This window comes from Crinia signifera, chromosome 5, assembly GCF_055691185.1.
Source record: "Crinia signifera chromosome 5, ASM5569118v1, whole genome shotgun sequence".
Lineage (NCBI taxonomy): Eukaryota > Metazoa > Chordata > Amphibia > Anura > Myobatrachidae > Crinia > Crinia signifera.
The window spans coordinates 328,202,878-328,230,431 of record NC_139221.1 but is presented as its reverse complement, the minus strand read 5'-3'; the positions used below and the strand labels follow the sequence as shown (position 1 = coordinate 328,230,431).

General features: G+C 49.4%; 1 protein-coding gene across 7 annotated transcripts in view; it reads right to left on the bottom strand.

The window, feature by feature from the left end:
• Positions 1-27,554, bottom strand: part of TSNARE1 (t-SNARE domain containing 1) — a 281,169-nt gene that overhangs the window by 190,665 nt on the left and 62,950 nt on the right. For 6 of the 7 annotated variants that reach the window (XM_083144956.1, XM_083144957.1, XM_083144951.1 and 3 more), the window contains exons 4-5: positions 8,032-8,109; positions 7,141-7,210 (exon numbers count right to left, since the gene is read on the bottom strand). In XM_083144956.1, coding sequence (XP_083001082.1) covers positions 7,141-7,210; positions 8,032-8,109 — 148 coding nt within the window. The remainder of the gene's footprint in view (positions 1-7,140; positions 7,211-8,031; positions 8,110-27,554) is intronic. The other variant, XM_083144955.1, reaches the window with a different exon arrangement.

Sequence of the window (27,554 nt, the reverse complement as noted above, 5' to 3'; positions counted from 1 at the left end):
CAGAGCTACAGTATGGCTGCAGAAGAAGCGCTGGAAGCAGAACCACTGCATTAGGTACAAAGGGGCAGATGTATTAAGCCTGGAGAAGAGATAAACTGGAGATAAAGTGGAGATAACATGGAAGAGATAACGCACCAGCCAATCAGCTGTGTTTGAAATATGACAGTTGGGATCTGATTGGCTGGTGCGTTATCTCCTTCCACTTTATCTCCAGTTTATCTCTTCACCAGGCTTAATACATCTGCCCCAAAATGCTCTGTTCCTGGACTTCCCTGCTAGTGGCAGTTAGAGGTTTGGCTCCAGCACAGTCCAAAATTCAAAGAGGGGGGGTCACATCAACTGTCAGTGAGTCCAGGACAGTGATGCTTGAGCTGGCAGTAGGTGTGGCTCCCCTTTTTGAACATTGGACTGTGCTGGCGTCCAACCTCTGTAACTGCCACTAGCAGGGAAGTCCAGGAACAGAGCATTTTGTGCCTAATGGAATGGGCCATGTTGGAGGGTATGCCAATACTGTATACTAATAATGATTGATCACTGTTACTATAGAAACAGATTCAGATGACAAAGTAGCACTGGCCTCATTTCACTTAACACAAGAGATACTTCCAAAGTGTAAGACTAGCCTCTCACTAAGGAATCAGGAGGTGCAAGTGGGGGAACGGGGTCCCAAACCATTGTCCACCGTGAAGACGACTCAGATGTGCCAGTCCAGCGTCACCTGTACGTCCTGTGAAGAAACGTCTCCTGACCTTCGGCCTCACCAGCGTCCTCCGTTGCCGACCCTCCAGATGAACGTGTTGCCGGACACAGAAGCGTTTCATGGTAGAGAACAACCTTTATTTAACCGCAAACAAAGCAGGAGCCGCTGTCCCGGCCTCGGAATTCTGCTGTTCTCTGCACTTTGATGGATTGAGTCAAAGGTTGCAAGCATTTAACTAATCATGATTTAATGAAGAGATCACGGCCAGCCAAAGCGCACAGACTGCTTTTAAGTGTCAGTTTGTTTAATGGAGGGTAGGCCTTTCATCGTATCTCATGTAGATTTCTTATAGCGCTTTGAGAAGGCTTGAGGGGAAGAGAGACTATTTCTGAAAATGCTTTGACACGTCGTTTGGAATCATGTTAATCTCTTCAAAGAAATACCTTAAATGCAGAGCGTGCGGCCGTGAGCTTAGCTGGCTCCGCGCTCTCCGTTTATTCCTGCTGCGCTCTAATCAGGACATGAAAGTGCTGCTCTGAAAGTAAAGAGATTACTAGATTTGAATATTTACTTTTTTTATGGGTATTTTGTGTCCTCGGTGAAATGTCTCTATCGTCACTTTGTCGTCTGTTTTACACGAGGATAGAAAACGTGCAGCACAGCCGCCACTGCTGCGGGAGCCTCGCATTTACCTCTGCTCGGCCTCTGTTGGTTAAACTACTGGGGCACGGCCTAGCACTCTCACATGCAGAGGAAAGATTTACCCCGTCCGCCTTATGTTCAATCATAACTATTACTGACCCTTTATTCCGTCCTGCGCTTACATCTGCGCAAAAAATACCTCTCGGCACACAACCCAAACACATCCCACCTGCGCAGGAATAGCGATTATGAAGGCGCTTTCACTAGATAATGACCGGCAATCGCTAGGCGTTGTAGAGGACCATTTGCCGTCAGCTTCCTGTCTTTTCAGATTTGGGTTGCACAGGGAAAGGTGGGCCACACAGAGAGCTACAACTAGCAAATCTCCTAGTATAATATCCCCCGGTAAGTACAGGTATTTCCCTAACGGTTACTATCCACGTGCGGACAGGAAGCGTCACAGGATAACCTGATTATGTCGCAGACACTGTATGTATTAACAAGAATGGTAAGAGGTGCTGCTGTAACGGTACATCAGTATTCTCACGTGTTACTGAGCCGCTAATGAACACATACGCTCTCTGCATCTGCTGATGGTGAAACAAGCAAAACAAAAACTTTAAAAACAAAAACTTGGTAAAACTTTTGCTCAGTCTCATTCTTTACTTAATAGGAGGGAAAATAGCTGGGACCGTAAACCCTGTGACCCCAGATACTGAATAGGACTTGAACGCTATTTAAATGGAAAAGCACAGAAAGTACTCTGATATTATTCTGGCCTATAAGAGCGACATGGCAGACGTATGTGACATGTATTTCTGTACATATAGAGCCAGCAGATGGCTGAGGACTGTAGGAGCTGTGCGGGGGCTGCGTCACTGACATGTACTATACGGCTTACGGACTCCCGCTGAGATTATTCATACAAGGTGATGTGTCAGCGCACAGCAGTCAGGCCACTGCCAGCACTGTTCACTTGTGCCGTCTTGTTGCTTAGCAATTCATTCATCCATTTAGCAGGACCTTTCAGTGGGGTTTACTTCTGAGATTCCCGTTAATCCCTCACAAAGTCACTGCAGATTTCCTCTTCGGCTAAATGCCTAAATAAACCATGATCAAAGAACAAAACCTATGAAGCAGCGCACAATATGCCAACGGCGGGATGCGGGGACCCCCAATCTATTTCACTGCTCCCTACTCTGTAGTCCAGACAGCAGCACTAACACTGCATGCCCTGGAACAGTTTTAGCATGGCCAAATAGCAAGGAATGCTGGTATGTGTAGTTCAACAACAGCTGGAGGGATGAAGGTTCCCCGTACCTGCTTCAGATCAGCGATGGCTACAAGATCCGGCCCCCACACTAAATCGTAAATTAAAACTTAGGTGTTTGCAATGGATGTCAGTAGAACTAAGTGCATACATGTGGCCCAGTACATTATCGTTCATCTGTTACAATCCGCACTATTCAGAACGCTCTTTCCATCAAATATCATCTTGTTTGAAAACTACAGTGAAGATGTATGCACAAACAGCTTCTGCTGAACAAAATGATATGCAGCATTTCTATATTCAGTGGGTGACTGCAGCGGTATCTGCATAAGAAATGGAAAGTTACAACGATGCGAGGGGATGCGGTGCACTTTAAAATGTGTCCATGTTGACTGTGATGACATTAAGGTAGTAGTAGTAGTAGTAGTAGTACGTTTATTTATAAGGCGCCACAAAGTGTCCGCAGCGCCGTACATAGCAAACAAAAAAAAAAAAAAAATTACAAGGTAACGTACAGGGTGTGTAGAAAGATACAGTATAAATAGGGGTATAGCTGGTAGAACTAAAATCAGCATCAGTTCAGAAGTAGGTGTCAAAATAGTCAAGGAGACCGAAGATAAAGTAGAGGAAGGGAAGAACAGGACAGGAGCACAGGTGAGGTAAAGAGGTAGGGTGAGTACGTGAGGAAGGAGGGCCCTGCTCATAAGAGTTAACATACTAAAAATAGGTGGGTGGACGAACGAAATACAATAGGATAAGTAGGAACGGAGGGGAACGGAGGCAGGATAGGAGGATCAAAAGAGGTTAGGAGGAGGGATAGGCTAGTCGAAAAAAGTGGGTTTTGAGGGAGCGCTTGAAGGAGGTAAGGGAATCAGATAGCCTGATGGGTGGCGGGAGGTTGTTCCAGTGCAGGGGGGCAGCGCGAGAGAAATCTTGGACACGGGAGTGGGAGGAGGTGATTAGGTGAGAGGTCAGTCGGCGGTCAGCGATGGAGCGAAGAGGACGGGAGGGAGTGTGGATAGAGATCAGTGAAGAGAGGTAGGGAGCTGTGGAGGAGGAGAGAGCCTTGTAGGTGGTGGTGAGGAGTTTAAAGAGAACTCGGAAAGGAATGGGGAGCCAGTGAAGAGATAAACAGAGGGGGGAGGCGGAGGTAGAGCGGCGGGAGAGGAAGATGAGCCTAGCAGCAGCGTTAAGAATGGATTGGAGAGGTGCGAGGCGGGTGAGAGGTAGCCCAGAGAGAAGGATGTTGCAGTAGTCAAGGCGGGAGATGACAAGAGAGTGAATGAGAATTTTGGTCGCGTCAGTGGAGAGGAATGGTCTGATGCGTGAGATGTTGCGTAGGTGAAAGCGGCAAGACTGTGAGAGAGCACGAATGTGGGGGGTGAAAGAGAGGGAGGAGTCAATGATGACACCGAGGCATCGCGTTTGGTCGGTGGACGTGATCTCGGTTTCACCAATGCTGATGGAGATAGTGGGAGAAGAGGGGATGTTCGGGGGATGGAAGATTAGAAGTTCAGTTTTAGCCATGTTTAGTTTCAGGAAGCGTTGGGTCATCCAGGCTGAGATGGCCGTGAGGCATTCGGAGACCTTGGACAGAAGTGATGGGGATAAGTCGGGGGAGGAGAGATAGATTAGGGTATCATCAGCATAAAGGTGGTAATGAAAACCATAGGAGCTGATGAGGGTGCCCAGAGAGGTGGTGTAGAGGGAGAAGAGGAGAGGGCCAAGGACTGACCCTTGGGGAACACCGACTGGCTGGGGGGTAGTAGGAGAGGAGGAGCTCGGAGTGGAGACGGAGAAGGAGCGATCGGAGAGGTATGAGGTGAACCAGGAGAAGACCGTGCCAGTGATGCCAAAGGAGCGGAGGGTGTTGAGCAGGAGAGGGTGGTCAACAGTGTCAAAGGCAGCCGACAGATCAAGCTGGATGAGGATAGAGAAGAGGCCTTTGGATTTAGCCGATAGTAGATCGTTAGTGACTTTGGTCAGGGCAGTTTCAGTGGAATGTAAAGGGCGGAACCCGGATTGGAGGGGGTCTAGAATGGAGTTAGCAGTAAGGTGGCTTAGGAGACGATTATAGGTCAGACGTTCTAGGAGTTTGGAGGCAAAAGGGAGGAGGGAGATGGGCCTGTAGTTGGATGGAGAGTTGGGGTCCAGATTTGTTTTTTTGAGAATTGGGGAGACAAGAGCGTGTTTGAAGGAGGAAGGGAAGATCCCAGAGGATAGGGAAAGATTAAAGAGGTGAGCCAGGTGAGAGCAGACTGATGGACTGAGACGACGGATAATATTGGAGGGGATAGGATCAAGCGGGCAGGTGGAGGGAGAAGCGGATTGAAGGATAGAGTGGACTTCAGCAGCAGTGGTGGGGTAAAATGAGGACAGGGGTTGGAAGGAGGGGAGTGGAGATGTAGGAGGGGAGGAGGGAGAGGGTGAGGTCATGGCAGCAGTGATGGCAGTCCTGAGAGAGGAGATTTTGGTTGAAAAGTAGGTAGCAAAATCAGCGGCTACGATGGAGGACGGAAGAGCTGGAGGAGGGGGGGAGAGCAAGGAGTTGAAGGTGGCGAAGAGCCTGCGGGGATTGGATGATTGGGAAAGGATGAGGGACTTAAAGTAGGATTCCTTGGCCAGAGCAAGGGCAGAGCTGAAGGAGGAAAGAATGAATTTGAAATGGAGATAATCCGCAAGGGAGCGTGATTTCTTCCAGAAGCGCTCAGCAGTGCGAGAGCACTTTTTAAGGAATCGGGTGATAGGTGAGTGCCACGGTTGGGGGTTGGAGCATCGAAGGGGGATAGAGGAGGGAGGGCAGGCAGAGTCCAATGCCGAAGATAGGGCAAAAAAACAGTGAAAAACCCCATGTCGACCTTTTGACCGTCGACCTAGACATTGTCGAACTAATGACCTTTTGACCTAGAACCATGTCGACCAAATGATCCCAACCCTGTGTGAGGAGACGTCTTCCTACATCTCGCTACATGTCTTAGGCTTGGAGAAGATTGGTGAGTGGGAGAACGGCGAGGTCTTGTATGAATAGGGAATACGCGCACATTGAGCTGGTATAGTATAAGATAGAGACAGCTGGACAGAACAGATACACAACGCTGTCACGGTCTGCACTGATCGGCATCAGTATAAATGCAGCGCTCTGAAAACCACACACAGGACCTTGTACCTGCGACCAGCAGCTTCTCCTCTGAGCACCAGGTTTACACAGAAGCTGTGATTCCTAATTCATAGCAGTTCCAACATAGTGCTAGAGCAATGAAACAGGGACTTAGACACGACCAGGAGACAGGGCTAGGAATGGGGTGACGCAATGGTGCGGTTTCACCTACTGTACCACCTAAACTTACATATCATCTATATATACAGTATGTCTAGTGGCCATTTGTGTGTCTCCGAAACACTGCCATCTGTTGGCAGCGAGTGAAACTACACCTCTCTCACACATGCACAAACACAGAGACAATCACAAGGTAGCAGACTAGCTTTCGATGCATTTGCTTGAAGCAGGCTTATTAGTTAAAAATAAAACTCTAAACACTAACCAACGGGCCAGATTTAGTCAATCAAAAAAGCAAGTCATTTGGTGTCTGGAATAAACCATGTTGCTATGAGAGGGGAGCACATACATTTATACTGTTTTTGTGCAGGGTAAATATTGGCTGCTTTTACATGTAGCCCACAGATATTAGCTTTATTTTAACACTGCAATTTAGACTTCTGTTTGAACACACCCCACCCAAATGTAAAGAGGCATGCACACGGGGTGGTATTCACAAGTACGCACCGTTCCCTCAGTGTGTGTATAGCCCCAGGCAGCGGCGTTGCACGGTCCCACGCTTCGCTATCGCCAGCGGAGACAAGACAGTGTTTGCTCGATTGCTGTGTTTTTCATATAAACAATAAGCAAAGCCCCAATCTGCGCAGTCCGCTCAGCACACATCGCGGCGTGCATGGCTTGTATGCTGCAATGTGTGCTGAGCAATCCTGCTGGAACACGTAGCTCAGCAAGAGAGGCCGGATCGCCTCATGTGTACGGGTGTATCTCTCTGCACCTGTTACATATGCCCCACCTGCAGAGAACCGTGGCTTTGCCCAATTGTTTGCAAATCTGCCCAATAATCCCATAAGCGTTTCAACCCGCAGTTTCCCGATTATTAGTGCGGGTAGAACAGGTTTCAGAAATGTGACCACCTGCGCCTGAATGAAAGGCAGAGCGCTGAGAGGGATGGGGCGGATGGAGATCGGGAAAACAGGGGTGTGTTACCCCCATTTCCCTGGAGTGGTGGGCCAAGCATGCATTTTCCAAGTCCATTAAACCTGGCGTAAATGCTCTGCAGCCGGGTGCGCAGGACGATTGCGACACTGCGACAGCAGCGAGAGCCGGTCGTGTGCCCCTCAGGTAAGGCCTGGAAATGACTTCTAACGACTATGTATCATCAAGTATATAACAAGAGTCAATACAGATCCATACACAGCATAACAGCAGACGTGTACAATACAGCCAGGACATACATGTAATAACACTTACAGACGGTCTCTCAGCTCCGGTGTGTCGCTAGGAGTCCCCAGGGAGCGCAGGTTTCTCTCCAAAGACTGTACTGTCAACAAGAGACACAACAACAAACTAAATTCTAGAGGAAACTGGAGTCACATCACCACGGGTTACGTCAGTAAGAATACAGCAGATGCACAAGGTGTAATCCTCGATTTGCTCCAAGCAATTAGCCATGCGTTAACCTAAATGTAAAAAAATGCAGCTGTCGACCACAAACTGCTGAGACCGCCATTTGCTGGGCTTCACAAGTATGGCTGACAATGCAACCAAGACAATTCACTAGGAACATCGCAGACCTATAACAGTGCTTCAGTGACATCACTGGGTGCTAATGAAATGATTGGTAGATGTCACTGGTTCCTAGAGCGCTGACAAGAGAGCAATCTCATGATTAGAGGCTGAGAGATGTGCAACAAGTGCAATTTAAGGTGGGGGAGGGGGGGACTCTTGTTTTTACCCTGGAAAGAGGAAAACTTCATATCTAACTCAGTCAGACCCTAAGACACTGTGTCTAAAAGTGCCCACACACAGAACGATTTGAAGGACAATGTGGGCATTCCCGGTCGATCAGAACGACCAATCGCTCCATGCATTGTTAACGATGTTGGGTCGTGTCCGGCATCTTTCCATGTGTATGCACTACTCAGTACTGAGGAGATCACAGCTAGAACACAGTGATGAGACCACACTAGAACGTGGCGTTCCTACTGGGTAAAGGAGTAAGGACCATGGCCCTGCTGTCTCTAAATACGCCTATAGCAATGACGACCGCCAGGGGCATTTGCGAAGGGCATTTGGAAGTCACTGTAGCAATGGCAAAGCAGGTTTAGTATAAACAAACGGGATGACATCTATAATACCCACCATTCGAGTTTATCCGGAATACATCTCCAGAAGTGATCTGGAACAGTTCTTGGAGTTCACTTGGGTCAATCTGAGAGGCTGAGAAAGAAGAGACATGTAACTATATAGTACATAATAAACACATGAATCTATGTACGAAGTACAGTATCACTGTAATATCCTCGTTCCCCCTATAATAACATAACAGGAGCCCCATGTAATCTCCGGCACCAACTCACTCTCATTACTGACGGAAGTGTGTCTGTATTAGGAAGAGCAATGTTATCATTTAGGTATTCCTACTAAGGCAGATCTGCCATTCCTCTGTAACAGTAAATGACATATTAACAATCACTTTGTGCAGACAATGTATTGTAGGATGTAATGGGTATTAGACAGGCCACACGGAGAGCGGATCCAAGATGTGCTGCTGTAATTCTAGAACGCTGCATGTACTGTAGACATTACAGCACAAGGCGGAACGTCTGTCAGCACCATGGACAGCAGCCCGCACTGTCCAACGTCTCTCACCAAAGCATTTCACAGTACAGTCTGCAACGGTCTGTACAACTCCAGCTCTCACATTGGGAGAGATGTAATATGGCTTGGACAGTGATAACGTGGAGAGAGATAAAGCAATGCCAATCAGCTCCTGCCTGTCAGGTTACAGGCAGTGTTTAAGAAATGCCAGTTAGAAGCAGATTGGCTGCTGTTTGTCTCTCTTGAAAAACTCATGTCTACCCACTACATGTCAGCCTTTTGGTGTTGACATAATGGCAGTCTACCTAGACACTGTCTGTGAGTCTGTGTCAGATAACCTGGAAACCGCAGACACACACACACATATATATGAGGTTCATGTCGGCTCAGGTGTCCAGAGTGGACTGTATATACTGGATGTTACTTCAAAGGGGGATTTTTCTTGTGTCCTTAGTTGCTCTCAAAGTTCTGTTCATCAAAATCAAAGAGGAACCAGGGAAAATGGAAGAGGTCACACCTGTGTCACGCCGGGAATGGCACCTTCAGTTTTTTGTCACCTTGAAAATGAAGCAATATTTCCAGGACAGACACAGATGTGAGAGGAGAACGGAGAAGCAGCCACCCTGACATGGCGGCTGTCACGGTGGATGCCAGTAGCATTTGGTGCCAGACTCGCAGCAGACATGGCGGCCGTCGCTCTCCCGTATACAGATCCTACATAAATCTGGTTCTATTACTTCTAAAGGGTTCCAAGTCCTTTACTGCTCTTATTTTATTACTTTACACTATCTACCACTTTTAGTACATCAGGGATTTTATTTTTGTGTCCAAATATATACATAACCGGGCAGAGATGTCACACGACAGGAACCTCCCTCCTGCCTATATATAAATACATGGATGAAGAGCACAGCAAGAACAAGGCAGAATAAGTGAAAGTTACAGAAGCACCTGCACACTGGTCCCTGAATTACACAATAGTGGCATCGCCCTATTCCGCATCCTACCATGCTGGACACAGATGGACACGAGTCATTGTGGGACTTGGTGCCGCGGACGTGTTACCCCTTTGCTAGAAAGCCAAATCCATCTTTATCTAAGAAATGTTTTCTTGCGACAATCAGATCTGGACTTCTCTACATTGTATCGCCACCTGCAGAATGCCCACATGGCACAGTGACTACATGCAAAACAAATCCGACACAGGAGAACCCCGTCCCCTCCATGTGAGACCGGAGTTGCCGCCTACTGACATGAGTAATTTATGGCACATCACGAGCGACTCATCCCACTCAGTTACATTTTTATCTCCCGGCACAGGGGCTTCTCAAACCTGAAGGTATTTCCAAAACACACAGCATTCCTCCCGATACGGGAATAATTATCCTGCTGAGCGTACATGGAGGATCTGACAAATACCAGGCACGGGTCACCATGCCATCCAAATAACTGGGCACCAGTGCCTAACTGTCTGGGACGGAACATTAGTACTGGGCTGCGCGGCTGTGACTCTGGGCTCACTGTGGGCCTCATTCACACCTGATCGCTCATCTACAGTTTCAGATAACTGCGAGCAGATAGCCGTTGCCCAGAGAGAAAGAGGTACCGCCGCGTTTAAGTCTGCAAGTCTATCGCGAATGAGTCTTTATTCACCTGCAAATCCATACACAATTCACAATCCGTCTGTGCACATGTGAGTAACTGTGACCCTGTGACAGACTGATCGCCGACGTCACACCCTACCTGAAAAAGCCCGGCCACCACCCTTAGATAACCGCTTCCTGTCAGTTAAGCTCCGGCCGCACATCTTTTATGATACGCTATTTCTGTCGCGGCTTGGGTTTGTGCATACAAAGTCATTTGCTAATTGATCAGATTGAAAGTTCGCACAGCAGCCATCAACTCCGCAGCAGAGCGCTCTGTACCCAGCTCTCTGTGCCCACCGCAGAAAGTAAAGATTACCGCAAAATATCTTGTGCACCTGTCACCTGTCAGCCTGGGCCCAAGAGAAGCTGCAGGGCGTTAAAGCTCCCAGTTTCAGGCTCTGAGTCATATATCCAGACGGACTCAATCTGTACGGGGGAAAATTTTCCTACGTGCACAAACCGACTACACATAAAGCAGCTATTAGGGCCACTGTCACCTCCGCAAGCCACGCCGCTTATTTCCAGCAGCAATCGCTTGATCAGGCCAATTTCATCATCTGACAAGTCCCATGCTGGTGGAAATTTCCAGCCATGAGAAACTTGACTTTAATCCAGAGTGAAGAGCAATTAATAAGATAGATGTTTACTGCACGTTCTGAGTCTGTTTCCCTGGTGACTGGCACCGCAGCGCACAGAAATGTTTTACATCGAGTGAGGCCGGATCTATTTATCTATCTATCTATATATATATATATATATAATAGGGTCAATGACTGCAAGTACAGAGAGGGGGACGCAATGATGTCACTGAAGGATTTAGTTAAGGTGCCCACACGGTACGTTTTTGTCATCGATGCGTTTTGTATATCGCATCTACCTCAAAGCGCATGCAATATGTTAAGCAGTGTGCGATTTGCACTAAATGGGATGCGATCTGGTGCAATAACTACTGCATGTACATACTATTTTTCTTACTTACAATAAGCGAGGTGTGGGAGCGCGCATCACAAGCCAAAAGAAATACGGTGCGATGTGAACTGCATGCCAGGCGTTACGCATCCGACCAGTAAGTGTATAAGCGCTATATTGTTCACCTGGGAGTTTATCTCACAGTGTGTACACACCTTATAGGTTCATCTGTGCAATTTGGCTGATTGATAGTAACACATGGGGGAAAACCATTGGCTGTCTGTGGCTGGGATGCGGTCATTTGGTCTACAGCATGATGGTCGACACCATTATGTCGACATGGGAAAAAGGTCGCCATGGGTCTAAGTCGACATGGTTCTAGATTGAAAGGTTGTTAGTTCGACAGGTCATTAGTTCGACAGTGTCTAGGTCGACGGTGGGGTTTTTCACAGTTTTTTGAGCCGACATGTGCCGACAGGTGGAATTTCATGCCCTACCATCCACTAGGGCTTGGTGGGAGAATATAATAGTGTGCCAAGCGTAGCGAGGCACCGTGCCCGACGCATAGCTAGCGATGTGGCGCACTTTAACCTGTGTCCATGTCGACTGTGTTGAAATTCAGGTAAAAAAACTGTGAAAATCCCCATGTCAACCTTTTGACCTGACGACCTAGTACCATGTCGACCTTTTCCCGTGTCGCCCAAATGACTGTCGGCCATCATGCTGTAGACCAAATGATCCCAACCCCGGTGGCTGAGCTATACAGCGCACAGCATTCTAACTCTCTTGCTATTCTTCTAGCACAGCTCAGAGCTAACAGGGCTGTACGCGGTGGGCAGACTAAGCCAGGGAGCACCGGTCCTGACCCGGTAAGTGCGCAGCACACAGAGAGATGAATCGGGAACACGATGTCTCTGTACAGGCTGGGGAGCCCCGGGACTGGAGAGCCCCACACTGCTGAGAGGCACAAATGCCATTCTCTCAAGTTCACAGACTCATTAAACTGAAAAAAAGTTTTGAGAAGAAAGGAGACGGCTTTGTGGAGTAATGCTCCGATAATTAGACATCCGTGAGGATACAATGCCGGACGGCTGCACTCACACAAAAGACAGGATGGTCTGGCTGAAGATTCTATAGCCAGCACAAGAAAGGTGACGGGTGACAGAGCGTCGCAGAGACCGGCCCGTCTGCTGTCCAGGAGAAGCTCGCCATTATTTCTTATGGGAGATTACAGGAGACAGAATCCTAACACTTGTATAACTGTTTATGGCCTTAATGCAATGCAGCCGTCTAAGCCAAAATGATATGTAGTCTGGTGCCCTGACCTATGGCGAATACACATTTTGGAGAAGGGCACCAATTAATGAAACACCAATAATAAAAGAGAATTTCAGAATATGGCCACCAGGGGCACTGTTCCATTGGAAGCTATACAGCCATAAAGATTTATCAGTTGTTTTACCGTTTTTTGTGGAAATGTGTAAGAGCAGCGTGTGATATATATACATTGCTGTAGTGGTCACGCAAGGATTTTTTGAGGGCAGGGTGCTGACCACTGGGCAGGGCACTTTTTTCAATCGGGAGGGCAAATTTTATATTAGAAATTTACATTAGAAAAAAACTAACAAAAAAAAACATACATAAAAAACTACACTAGGATTATGCCCATTAAACATTGTCATACTCTGCTATGCCCATTACATATGCTGTCGTAATGACAATTACACATTATGGCACACACTGTGATGCCTCTTACACATTATACCACACACCATAATGCCCATTACACATGATGGGACACACTGAAAGTTCTCAGCTGCATATCAGCGTGGTGGGGGGCAGCGTAAGGGCGCACAGTGCCACACGCAAAAAAGGTAGGGTGCATTTGAGGTTTTAAAAACAGGCAGGGTGCGGCTTCCTGCAAAAGAAGCTTAGAGGGAACACTACATTTACTGGTCCCCGATGCTTTCCATATGTGCTTTATGGCGTTAGGACCGGGTGTCCCCCTTCCCAGATATGCCAGTGGTATCCGCAGAGTAGCCCTGGTCATTAATCCATGACATGCAATAAAAGGAAATCCTGCTGGAATTACCGTGGAGAGAATATACACATTAGGTCACTCCCGAGATTACGCATTTAACTGTATTCACCTTCAAATTGCACCTGTGTAAAGGTATGAAAAAGAGAGGGGCTTAGGTGTCCGTGCCAAGAGGAACACAGATTCGGAAACTACGTCAGAGCATATATTCCTATGTAGGTGCTTGAGTCGCCAGGTATTCATATTCATTAATACGGGGAAGGGGGGTGTTTAGGGTTAGTCGTGTCAGATACATATCAAATTGGCATTGCCAATCAGTTGTTTGAAAAATGACAGTTAGGAGCTGATCGGCTGGTGCATTATTACCTTCCACTTTTTGCACTTTACCAGGCTTAACACATCCGCCCCAATGTCCTGTCACCATCCCAAATGGCGGACACAAGGGCAAACAATTCACTAATTCTATGTAAATATTATTTATATAGCGCAGCAGATTCCATTGCGCTTTACAATGGTAGAAAATACTCAAACATATATCAAGTTCCCCAAACACGTAAGTTGCAGCCATGCCTGACCCCACTGTGGAGCATTGCATGTTACCAAGTTGCAGCCATGCCTGACCCCACTGTGGAGCATTGCATGTTACCAAGACAGTCACAAGATATCAGTGTCATCACTTGAAATGCTGGTTCTAACAACAACATAATAAGGAACAGATACGTGACTTGGTGCTCGTCAGGAACCATCAGGAGGAGCGGGGATCGGATCACCGCCCACAACCTTACATTACGCTTTCTACAAGTTCTAAGATGAAACGGCTTCAGTCAGTTCTGTGTCGCCCCCTGATTAGCAGCAAAGTACAGAAGGGAATTACAGCGGCCTTGAAGACTCCATGAGATTCAAAGCGCTCAATTAGTGCCGGTCCTCTTATCCAAGACACTGACAGAGCCTTGGTGTGGATATAGAGAGGCGGCACCATAGCAAGTACACCCCAATAATTGGGTTAGCAGAGTGCCGGGGACACTGTGGATCGGTTTATATTTACACATACACACATTGTTTGGGTGTGCTTAGGAGAGGACGAGGAGCGGCACTAAAGGGTTAAGGGAGGTGCACATGGGGAATTATCACTAAACCAACAGCAGGGACACAGCCTACACTGTGTGAAATCCCCAGAGCTCCTCTGCAAACAGATCTAATCCCATTTTAAGTTTCAGCGGTTTCTCAAACAGTAACAGATACAGGATAGGAAGCTGCGCGGCATCGCTGAGGGCTCGCTACAAATATATACAGTAAGACAAAGCCAACATGATAACACACAGCTCCATCAGAACAGGCGCTGGCTCTGGTTATTATGCAGAGAAATATGGATGTTCAGAGACTCGTCACACAATTCCGGGAGACACATTAGTGTTTTTTCGGTACTTGTGTATTATCACGGCGCCCCTGATATTAAGTCGCACGACTTTTAATCGCATCGCATGCCATACACCCGATGCACCGCAATGCGATTTAAAATTGTATAAGCCCCCTATATGATTTTAAATTGTATAAGCACCCTAATGGGTGCTTACAATGTTAAATGCACCCCCACGCCACCCCCAGTATGCACGGCAACCCGAAGCGTGGCGAGCAGCGGCGGTACACGTCCCCTGACCTTTTCATACCCCCACTATCCATGTCGGCGTGGAGTTGATTTTATATAGTGTGTCGAGCACAGCCAGCCACCGAGCCCGAAGCGTGGCAAGCCCCGCGAGGGGACGCGTATTACTTTACATGTATTCCGCGTCCCCTCGCGGGGCTTGCTGCTCTTGCCACGCTTCGGGCGCGGTGGCTGGCTGTGCTCGACACACTATATAAAATCAACTCCACGCCGACATGGATAGTGGGGGTATGAAAAGGTCGGGGGACGTGTACCGCTGCCGCTCGCCACGCTTTGGGTTCACGTTCATAGTGGGGGTGGCGTGGGGGTGCATTTAACATTGTAAGCCCCCATTAGGGTGCTTATACTATTTAAAATCGCATCGCATTGTATGCCATATACAATGCTATACAATTTTAACATTGTATGACATCGGGGGAATTCTCGTCGCATCGCATGGTCTGCGATGTGATGGGCGCCGTGATACTACACAAGTACCGTTTTTTCTTTGAACTGTGAAAATCCAACATTATCTGAGGTCACAGTGTCATTAATATGAAGCGGTTAAATACTGTTACACATTAAGGCACGAGAGATAAAGAAAAGAGGGGGAGCTGCTCCCCTTATGTGCTACAATGACAATGTGTAAATGTCACAGGATCCCACATATACCCAGACACTGGGCTCTAAGCTGCAGAGTGACTGCAATGTTACAGAGATACATTGTCACATTCTCCCTCTGTACAGATCACGGTCTCTCAGCATTGCATTCCATCACCCACAAGTGCCACCGGCCCGCAATGTCCTCATAGGGAAGGACTACATAGCGTACCTGCGCTTTACCTACAAGTGGTGCTACAGGCCTCATGCAGGGCTAACACATAGCATCCTAATACATGAGGCTGGAGATCAGCTGCAGACCTCTTACACAGTACGGACACTTGTTATATACGTCAAGTCCCTACAGAGGAGGTGCAATGGGCATAAATGACATTCAATGTAATATAGGTATCCTGTAACATGCACATATATACAGATCATGAGTGAGAGGTATATTGATCACATTTCCTGCACAGCCCAGTGATAACGTGAATCTATCATCAAAGCAATGAGCCCAGATGTGTCCACACACATGTATCCTCCATGTGATACAGGTCACGTATGCTCTGTGTGACTCCGTAGTGCAAGGAGTCTTTTTGAAACTTTTTCTGTTTAACAGCATCTTATTTGCAGAACAAATAGAATGCACAAACAGCTTCTGCTGATTAAAATCACATGCAGCATGCCTATATTCAGTGTACTAGTCTTAACCCATGGGGGGGGCTTAACCCTTTGCAGTCCAAATGTATTTTTTCTTGTGCAATTAAAAGTCTGGATTAAATGAATTGTAATTTATTAAATTTTTATAAAAAAAAGGTCTACATTGAATGATGTTAATGTTCTTATTTTAAAGTGGCTCGCTATTTTGCTATTTAAAAGGAAAAAGATTTAAAAAGTCAGCACTACAGAGCAAGAGGGTCCAATAAAACGTCAGGAGATCAGGTGCATATGTTCAACGCATTCCGCTCTGCTTTGGAGACCTGAACAAGCTGCTGGGGAAACAGGATGACCATAGTCCAATGCGTCAAACATGCATTTTCCAGCGCTACCGGAGTTGCACAGGACCAGTCAGCTCACTCGCCCTCGCTGCATGGCTTCCTGAGGCTAGGTGTACGACATCGCATTTGCAGACCAAATCAGCAATAAGTTACAGTCTGTACAACACGATCCTATGAAAAGTTACTGAGGTTTTCATTTTTTTCCGCATTTGGATGAAAATAATAAAACTTAATTTCAAGACGTACACGTAAGGGGCTAGAGATTTACTACATGAACAAGGCTCCAGGCGTGCAGTAAAAGACGAGACGCCCAGCCGGACAGACACTGCATCTCTCTGACTGCACGCGGTACAAAGGACCAAGGGCTCAGTTTGTTTACAGCAGCAGGAAGACGCAGAGCGCAGCAGAATTTTTCACATGCAGCAGAAAAGAGAGGAGCGTCGTAAAATTATTTCCGAACAGCTCTTCTCAGGGGAAGATTCCAGACACGGAGAGAGGGGAAAATTACAGCAGAGAGTGATTCATGGACAGGCAGAGAAAAACTTGCCCATAATTTGCACCCTTGGTGTCTTGGGCCTGCGTCGGCCCATTACTCTGTAAATCCTGGTGTTTACTTAGCTAGAAGTACAAAGACTTCATTTTCCAGGGCTTAATTCTCTTGTTTGGTAACAAAAGCGCATCATCTGTCTTCCCTGCACCAGAGGGGGATGCAATTATTTCTGTAACACACGACAAGTCCCCCAGTTGGATTTCATTTTCGTCTGGAAGACCCGACTAGCAGAACACATAATACCACCTGCGTACTACCCAAGCGGCTTGTGCGTGGGGTAGTAAGGCCTTTTACTCACCCTGTGTATAATGGGGTGAACCAGTACTCATCTAAACATCGGTATTAGGGGGCCTTCCCTCATTTTCCTTAACAATGAAACAGCTTCTACCACTCATTTTATATTATGCAGATTAATCTAGTGCTCATTTTAGAACCCTGCATTTTTCCAAACCTGTGCAGTTCCTCTTCCCTGTCGCCCTCTGTTGTTATCCTTCTAGCAGAGTGTGGTCTGTGTTTCAGAATTGCACAGACAGACCCACACACACACAAAGACAGACCACTGCACAGACACACACACAGACAGACCACTGCACAGACACACACACAGACAGACCACTGCACAGACACACACACACACACACACAGACCACTGCACAGACACACACAGACAGACCACTGCACAGACACACACACACAGACAGACCACTGCACACACACACACACACAGACACACACACAGACAGACCACTGCACAGACACACACACACAGACAGACAGACCACTGCACAGACACACACATAGACAGACAGACCACTGCACAGACACACAGACAGACCCACACACACAGACAGACCACTGCAAAGACACACACAGACAGACCACTGCACAGACACACACACACACACAGACAGACCACTGCACAGACACACACACACACAGACCACTGCACAGACACACACACAGACCACTGCACAGACACACACACACACAGACAGACAGACCACTGCACAGACACACACACACACAGATCACTGCACAGACACACACACACAGATCACTGCACAGACACACACACACACAGACAGACCACTGCACAGTACAGGCAGACGAAGAAGCTTGCACCGAGCAAGTACAAACAATCCTGCATATTAACGTAATTGCTCACATTGGGTGGGATGATAATTAGCTCACACGTGGGACATAGTAAGCCCAGGAGAGGAGTCAGCGTGTAGCGTGTTTGCTCGCCATGCTCCAGGCACACTATTATAATCCACTCTATACCCACTTGAATAATAAAGTATGAAAAACCACCTTTTTTGAAAAAAATTATGAAAAATTCATGTCGACCTTTTGGCAGTGTCGATCTAAGGTAGGTCATCACTTATTAGGTGTTGACCTAGACATTGTCTATCCACTGAATGCATACCCAACGAGAAGATATCCTGTCGTGAGCCCCCAAACCCCTTTCCCATTTTTATTGGGCAAACACAAAAGCTTCTAACTTTTTTTCTGCAGTTAGACTACCACAGTAACGTCGGCCCAATTGCACTTTTTGCCATTTTTAGGGTGAATTCGACTCGTCCTATTAAATACTTTACTGATTTCACATGGGTGAAAATTCAGCATCAGCAAAATATGCGAAAATCAGCGAAATTGCATCCGGGGGACGGTCACATCCACTTGAGATCCGATACTCCATCCTCGGAGCTCCCATCCTCACCCCCCGGAGGTGTGCTTTGGTGGGTTGACAGAGGAGGGTGTTGGAGGAAGGAGGGGGAGGGGGAGACGGAGAGTGCCGAGTGCGGAGGATGGCGGTGCAGTCCCCGGCACAGGACGCCTGCAACCTCCAGCTGGGTATAGGCGGCGCCACGGCTGCAGCCCCCACAGTGACATCATAGGCCTGAGGATCCCGGGTACATCCCTGCCAGCTGTATCCCCGGCCACTACACTGGCAGACGCTGGGATTAGAGGAGGAACTCCCGGCCTGTGCAGCAGAGGAGACTCCCGACCTGCAGGCCCTCGCTGAAGACTTGTGGTGGACTGTGAGTGCCCGCTTGCCCCCATCTGATGTCCCAGCTCCAGGTGAACCCTGCGGACACCAACCCCCCCCCCCCCCCCCCCTTCCTCTCGGGTAGCCACTAAGAGGGAGGTATGGTGCCTGCATTGGGAGGTAGCGGCCGTGAACATCAGCCCAGAGAGGGCCCAACTCCAGCCCCTGGCCTCACTGACTCTTCCCCTCTGCTCCCCTCCTCCGCCACACACACGGGCTCTCCCTATAGCCGTGACTTCAGCCAGGGTCCTGACACGCTGGCCCACCCCAAGCCCCACAGCCTCAGGATCCATCCACGCTAGCTGACTCCTGTGGGTGCTGAAGGGGAGATGGCCGGTTGAGCCCCTTCCACTGCTGCCCTGTGGGTAGCAATGATCAAGATGGTGCCGTCGATAGCTGCCTAGGATCTGTGTCGCTCAGCCAACATTTTTATGTACCCCGTATCCCCCCTGTCATGTCCTTAGCTGTCCTGCTTACTTGTATGTTACCTATCTGGCTGTTGCAGCAACCTGCGCAGTATACCTGGCCAATAAAGCGGATTCTGATATTCATGTGGTTTCGGGGAATCCGTGGCAGTTAAAAAGTGCAATGGCATGGGTGAACATGTACTCCGAAACAGGCGAAGAGGCCCGTGATTGATTACTGATAGGAGAACCTTTGCCTTTTTTTCCGCCTTGTGAAAAATTCAGCCGGGATTAAATAACCCCCCAAGTGTAATTTAAAATCAAAGATTAAAAAAGGATTTAAATGAAGTTCATTTAAAAACCGCCATATCCCAGCGTGCTGAAGAAGTGTAATAAGCACAAAAATATATATATAATGAAAGAAAACTTGGGCCTACAGGCTGCAGTAGCTTCAGTACAGATAGGTAACCTGCTCCAGACCACAGGGACTGGTACAGTATGTAGCGTTACACAGCTGGACACTGCACATGTCCTGCGTACAGCCCACTTGGCCTACAGGCAGCAGTGGCTCCAGTACAGCTAGGTAACCTGCTCCAGACCACAGGGACTGGTACAGTATGTAGCGTTACACAGCTGGACACTGCACATGTCCTGCGTACAGCCCACTTGGCCTACAGGCTGCAGTAGCTTCAGTACAGCTAGGTAACCTGCTCCAGACCACAGGGACTGGTACAGTATGTAGCGATACACAGCTGGACACTGCACATGTCCTGCGTACAGCCCACTTGGCCTACAGGTTGCAGTGACTCCAGTACAGCTAGGTAACCTGCTCCAGACCACAGGGACTGGTACAGTATGTAGCGTTACACAGCTGGACACTGCACATGTCCTGCGTACAGCCCACTTGGCCTACAGGCTGCAGTGGCTCCAGTACAGCTAGGTAACCTGCTCCAGACCACAGGGACTGGTACAGTATGTAGCGATACACAGCTGGACACTGCACATGTCCTGCGTACAGCCCACTTGGCCTACAGGTTGCAGTGGCTCCAGTACAGCTAGGTAACCTGCTCCAGACCACAGGGACTGGTACAGTACGTAGCAATACACAGCTGGACACTGCACATGTCCTGCGTACAGCCCACTTGGCCTACAGGCTTCAGTGGCTCCAGTACAGCTAGGTAACCTGCTCCAGACCACAGGGACTGGTACAGTATGTAGCGTTACACAGCTGGACACTGCACATGTCCTGCGTACAGCCCACTTGGCCTACAGGCTGCAGTGGCTCCAGTACAGCTAGGTAACCTGCTCCAGACCACAGGGACTGGTACAGTATGTAGCGATACACAGCTGGACACTGCACATGTCCTGCGTACAGCCCACTTGGCCTACAGGCTGCAGTGGCTTCAGTACAGCTAGGTAACCTGGTCCAGACCACAGGGACTGGTACAGTATGTAGCGTTACACAGCTGGACACTGCACATGTCCTGCGTACAGCCCACTTGGCCTACAGGCTGCAGTAGCTTCAGTACAGCTAGGGAACCTGCTCCAGACCACAGGGACTGGTACAGTATGTAGCGTTACACAGCTGGACACTGCACATGTCCTGCGTACAGCCCACTTGGCCTACAGGCAGCACTGGCTCCAGTACAGCTAGGTAACCTGCTCCAGACCACAGGGACTGGTACAGTATGTAGCGTTACACAGCTGGACACTGCACATGTCCTGCGTACAGCCCACTTGGCCTACAGGCTGCAGTAGCTTCAGTACAGCTAGGTAACCTGCTCCAGACCACAGGGACTGGTACAGTATGTAGCGATACACAGCTGGACACTGCACATGTCCTGCGTACAGCCCACTTGGCCTACAGGCTGCAGTGGCTCCAGTACAGCTAGGTAACCTGCTCCAGACCACAGGGACTGGTACAGTATGTAGTGTTACACAGCTGGACACTGCACATGTCCTGCGTATAGCCCACTTGGCCTACAGGCTGCAGTGGCTCCAGTACAGCTAGGTAACCTGCTCCAGACCACAGGGACTGGTACAGTATGTAGCGATACACAGCTGGACACTGCACATGTCCTGCGTACAGCCCACTTGGCCTACAGGTTGCAGTGGCTCCAGTACAGCTAGGTAACCTGCTCCAGACCACAGGGACTGGTACAGTACGTAGCAATACACAGCTGGACACTGCACATGTCCTGCGTACAGCCCACTTGGCCTACAGGCTTCAGTGGCTCCAGTACAGCTAGGTAACCTGCACCAGACCACAGGGACTGGTACAGTATGTAGCGATACACAGCTGGACACTGCACATGTCCTGCGTACAGCCCACTTGGCCTACAGGCTGCAGTGGCTCCAGTACAGCTAGGTAACCTGCTCCAGACCACAGGGACTGGTACAGTATGTAGCGATACACAGCTGGACACTGCACATGTCCTGCGTACAGCCCACTTGGCCTACAGGTTGCAGTGGCTCCAGTACAGCTAGGTAACCTGCTCCAGACCACAGGGACTGGTACAGTACGTAGCAATACACAGCTGGACACTGCACATGTCCTGCGTACAGCCCACTTGGCCTACAGGCTTCAGTGGCTCCAGTACAGCTAGGTAACCTGCTCCAGACCACAGGGACTGGTACAGTATGTAGCGTTACACAGCTGGACACTGCACATGTCCTGCGTACAGCCCACTTGGCCTACAGGCTTCAGTGGCTCCAGTACAGCTAGGTAACCTGCTCCAGACCACAGGGACTGGTACAGTATGTAGCGTTACACAGCTGGACACTGCACATGTCCTGCGTACAGCCCACTTGGCCTACAGGCTGCAGTGGCTCCAGTACAGCTAGGTAACCTGCTCCAGACCACAGGGACTGGTACAGTATGTAGCGATACACAGCTGGACACTGCACATGTCCTGCGTACAGCCCACTTGGCCTACAGGCTGCAGTGGCTTCAGTACAGCTAGGTAACCTGCTCCAGACCACAGGGACTGGTACAGTATGTAGCGTTACACAGCTGGACACTGCACATGTCCTGCGTACAGCCCACTTGGCCTACAGGCTGCAGTGGCTTCAGTACAGCTAGGTAACCTGCTCCAGACCACAGGGACTGGTACAGTATGTAGCGTTACACAGCTGGACACTGCACATGTCCTGCGTACAGCCCACTTGGCCTACAGGCTGCAGTGGCTTCAGTACAGCTAGGTAACCTGCTCCAGACCACAGGGACTGGTACAGTATGTAGCGTTACACAGCTGGACACCGCACATGTCCTGCGTACAGCCCACTTGGCCTACAGGCTGCAGTGGCTTCAGTACAGCTAGGTAACCTGCTCCAGACCACAGGGACTGGTACAGTATGTAGCGTTACACAGCTGGACACTGCACATGTCCTGCGTACAGCCCACTTGGCCTACAGGTTGCAGTGGCTCCAGTACAGCTAGGTAACCTGCTCCAGACCACAGGGACTGGTACAGTATGTAGCGTTACACAGCTGGACACTGCACATGTCCTGCGTACAGCGCTCTTGGCCTACAGGCAGCACTGGCTCCAGTACAGCTAGGTAACCTGCTCCAGACCACAGGGACTGGTACAGTATGTAGCGTTACACAGCTGGACACTGCACATGTCCTGCGTACAGCCCACTTGGCCTACAGGCTGGAGTGGCTTCAGTACAGCTAGGTAACCTGCTCCAGACCACAGGGACTGGTACAGTATGTAGCGTGACACAGCTGGACACTGCACATGTCCTGCGTACAGCCCACTTGGCCTACAGGCAGCACTGGCTCCAGTACAGCTAGGTAACCTGCTCTAGACCACAGGGACTGGTACAGTATGTAGCGTTACACAGCTGGGCACTGCGCATGTCCTGCGTACAGCCCATTTGGCCTACAGGCTGCAGTGACTCCAGTACAGCTAGGTAACCTGGTCCAGACCACAGGGACTGGTACAGTATGTAGCGTTACACAGCTGGACACTGCACATGTCCTGCGTACAGCCCACTTGGCCTACAGGTTGCAGTGGCTCCAGTACAGCTAGGTAACCTGCTCTAGACCACAGGGACTGGTACAGTATGTAGCGTTACACAGCTGGGCACTGCGCATGTCCTGCGTACAGCCCATTTGGCCTACAGGCTGCAGTGACTCCAGTACAGCTAGGTAACCTGGTCCAGACCACAGGGACTGGTACAGTATGTAGCGTTACACAGCTGGACACTGCACATGTCCTGCGTACAGCCCACTTGGCCTACAGGCAGCAGTGGCTCCAGTACAGCTAGGTAACCTGGTCCAGACCACAGGGACTGGTACAGTATGTAGCGTTACACAGCTGGACACTGCACATGTCCTGCGTACAGCCCACTTGGCCTACAGGCAGCAGTGGCTCCAGTACAGCTAGGTAACCTGGTCCAGACCACAGGGACTGGTACAGTATGTAGCGTTACACAGCTGGACACTGCACATGTCCTGCGTACAGCCCACTTGGCCTACAGGCAGCACTGGCTCCAGTACAGCTAGGTAACCTGCTCCAGACCACAGGGACTGGTACAGTATGTAGCGATACACAGCTGGACACTGCACATGTCCTGCGTACAGCCCATTTGGCCTACAGGCAGCACTGGCTCCAGTACAGCTAGGGAACCTGCTCCAGACCACAGGGGCTGGTACAGTATGTAGCGATACACAGCTGGACACTGCACATGTCCTGCGTACAGCCCACTTGGCCTACAGGCAGCACTGGCTCCAGTACAGCTAGGTAACCTGGTCCAGACCACAGGGACTGGTACAGTATGTAGCGTCACACAGCTGGGCACTGCGCATGTCCTGCGTACAGCCCACTTGGCCTACAGGCAGCACTGGCTCCAGTACAGCTAGGTAACCTGCTCCAGACCACAGGGACTGGTACAGTATGTAGTGTTACACAGCTGGACACTGCACATGTCCTGCGTACAGCCCACTTGGCCTACAGGCAGCAGTGGCTCCAGTACAGCTAGGTAACCTGCTCGAGACCACAGGGACTGGTACAGTATGTAGCGTTACACAGCTGGACACTGCACATGTCCTGCGTACAGCCCACTTGGCCTACAGGCAGCAGTGGCTCCAGTACAGCTAGGTAACCTGCTCGAGACCACAGGGACTGGTACAGTATGTAGCTGGACACTGCACATGTCCTGCGTACAGGCCACTTGACCTACAGGCAGCACTGGCTCCAGTACAGCTAGGTAACCTGCTCCAGACCACAGGGAATAGTACAGTATGTAGCGTTACACAGCTGGACACTGCACATGTCCTGCGTACAGCCCAGGGTGACCTACAATCATGAGGAGACTACTGTCTGCACATGGCTGAAGGCCCCATAATGTGCTGTCTAGATCTTATTTCCTCGGAGTTCCCATAATGCGATACAGCCGGCGGAAGCAGCAGTAACGCCATACCAGAGGCGAACGCTTACTTCCCAGCAATACATCTACAAGACATCCAGGGACCGGATCCATTACAAGGGACCGTAACTCTGAGAGGAACCTGCACTCTCCATAAATCAGCGCAGACAACATAACTCCTGATTATGAGCTGAGCGTTGCTGTTGGGTCGCAGCTTAGGCAGCTGGTACAAATCCCCCGTGCTACAGACCTGCGTACTGTACAATATAAATATATAACCCCGTCAGTAAAATAATACCGGAGGGTGTGATGCTCGCCGGCACCATAAATCTCCTGCAGACGAGAACGTACGTGAGATAAAGCTCATTTATAATACTAAGGCTTTATGTCGTAGCCAACCATTAGTGGTAACGTGTAGGGACGCAGCAAGACCGGAGGGAGCAAGGAACACAGACGTCAAAAGACAGACGCAAACCGGTAACAAAACAGTTAAGTGATCATTATTCGCCATCATGAAATAAATGAACTGCTCTAAAAATAACACAGAAGATTATATACAGGTATACACATCTGCAGTGACACCGACATACGGCGATACCCAGATCTCCGGGACCAGGCACTGTGGGCAAATGTTACTCCGTCCATCATTCCTGGGTATGTGCAGGAACACTCTCCAGGGTTTCCATTACAACTTTACATGGCGTCTTGCACTTTTCCTGGGGTCTCCTAGTGCGGAATAGTGTAGTGATCTCTATTACAGCCCAGTACTTATGAGTGACATACATTACAAAGGTCATATTGGTGTACAATTCTAGATGAGTGGGCAAAAAAATGGAAGATGAGGTTCAATGTAGATAAATGTAAGGTTATGCACCTTGGGAGACACAACCAGTGTGCAAGTTACAACCTTAGCGGAGAGGAACTGGGTAATTCCATACTTGAAAAGGATCTAGGAGTCCAAATAGACAGCAAACTAGGATGTAGTGCCCATTGTAATGTAGCTACAAAAAAGGCCAACAAAATTCTGGCATGTATTAAGAGGGGAATGGAAACTAGGGACTCAATGGTAATTATGCCACTATATAAAGCATTGGTGAGACCTCACCTAGAGTACGGAGTACAGTTCTGGGCCCCACACTATAAAAAGGACATCATAGAATTAGAAAAAGTCCAAAGGCGAGCAACAAAGCTTATTAGGGGAATGGAGAATTTAAGCTACGGGGAGAGATTAAGCAATTTGGGACTATTTATATTAGAAAAGAGACGTTTAAGGGGGGACATGCTCAACATGTACAAGTATATCAAGGGCCAATATAAGGAACTGTCACACACCCTCTTTTCTACTAGAAAGGAATCTAGGACACGAGGGCATGAGTATAGATTAGGTGAAAAAAGATTTCATTCAGCTAGTAGAAAGAATTTCTTTACGGTCAGAACAGTCAAACTCTGGAACTCTCTTCCCAGAGAGGTGGTAACGGCTGGCTCATTAAATGCGTTCAAGGCAAAGTTGGACAAACATTTACTGGAGAAAAACATCCATGGGTACAAATAAGAAATCTAATTTGTCATATTTGTAAAATACCAGAACCTACCAAATCAGCAATGGATATCTATACCAGGTTGAACTAGATGGACGCAAGTCTTTTTTCAGCCTTACCTACTATGTAACTATGTAACAACTAGGTGATTCATCGCGCCCTCCGGGCGCTCTTCACACCGTCGTGAGGGGCTTTGCCCCATTAGAAGTAGGAATATATGTGAGTGTGAAATGTAGTGTAATTTGCTGAATAATGTGCTTAAAGTGCATTTGAGAGCATAACTGCACCCCGTCCGTTGTGGGATCCTCCTTCTGGCTGATGACGGCTGGGCTCTGCTGTTCTCCCTTCCCGGCTCCCGTGCCCCTCTGCTACTGCGGGCACCTGGGGTTGGAGGGGTGCTCTACAGATGGTGCTGACTCCCCAATACTGCTGGGCTCTGCTATCTCCCTCTGCTGCTGGGGGCGCCTGGGGTTGGAGAGGTGCTATACAGATGGTGCTGACTCCCCAATACTGCTGGGCTCTGCTATCTCCCTCTGCTGCTGGGGGCGCCTGGGGTTGGAGAGGTGCTATACAGATGGTGCTGACTCCCCAATACTGCTGGGCTCTGCTATCTCCCTCTGCTGCTGGGGGCGCCTGGGGTTGGAGAGGTGCTATACAGATGTTGCTGACTACCCAATACTGCTGGGCTCTGCTATCTCCCTCTGCTGCTGCGGGCACCTGGGGTTGGGGGATGCTGCACCGATAGAGCTGCTGGGTGGCCCTGTGCTGACCCTCAATTGTAAAGGGGCGCGGGTGTTGGTATTACCCGTGTCTGCCCCTCTGCTGCTGCCACTGCCGTCCTCCTCCCTTGCTTACCGGCTCTCTTCACCCGGCAGGTCGGCGGGGGTCAGCGTCGCACTCTGTCCCTTCTCCTCACTCCGGCTCTGATGTCACTCCCGCGCTGCTCTCCTCGGCAGGTCGGCGGGGGTCAGCGTCGCACGCTGTCTCTTCTCCTCACTCCTGTTCTCCTTGGCTCCCGGCGTCTGTGAGTCCCCGCGTCACCGCTTTCACCTGCTGTCCCGCCGCTGGCTCACTTCACTGCGGCACCGCTCAGCTGCTCTCCTGACCCCTCGCTCCACGTGAGTTCCCTTCCTCTCCTTCCTGCCTACCCTCCTCCCCTCTCCTGTATCCTCCGCCTATCCCAGGCCATGCAGGCCTGTCAGTCACTGGCTGGGGAGACGTGATGGGGGCCGTGTTAACCCCTGAAGTGCTGGGGCTTACATCTATACAGCTGACCGCCGCACAGATTAAAAAAAAAACTATATGTGTCTGGATCC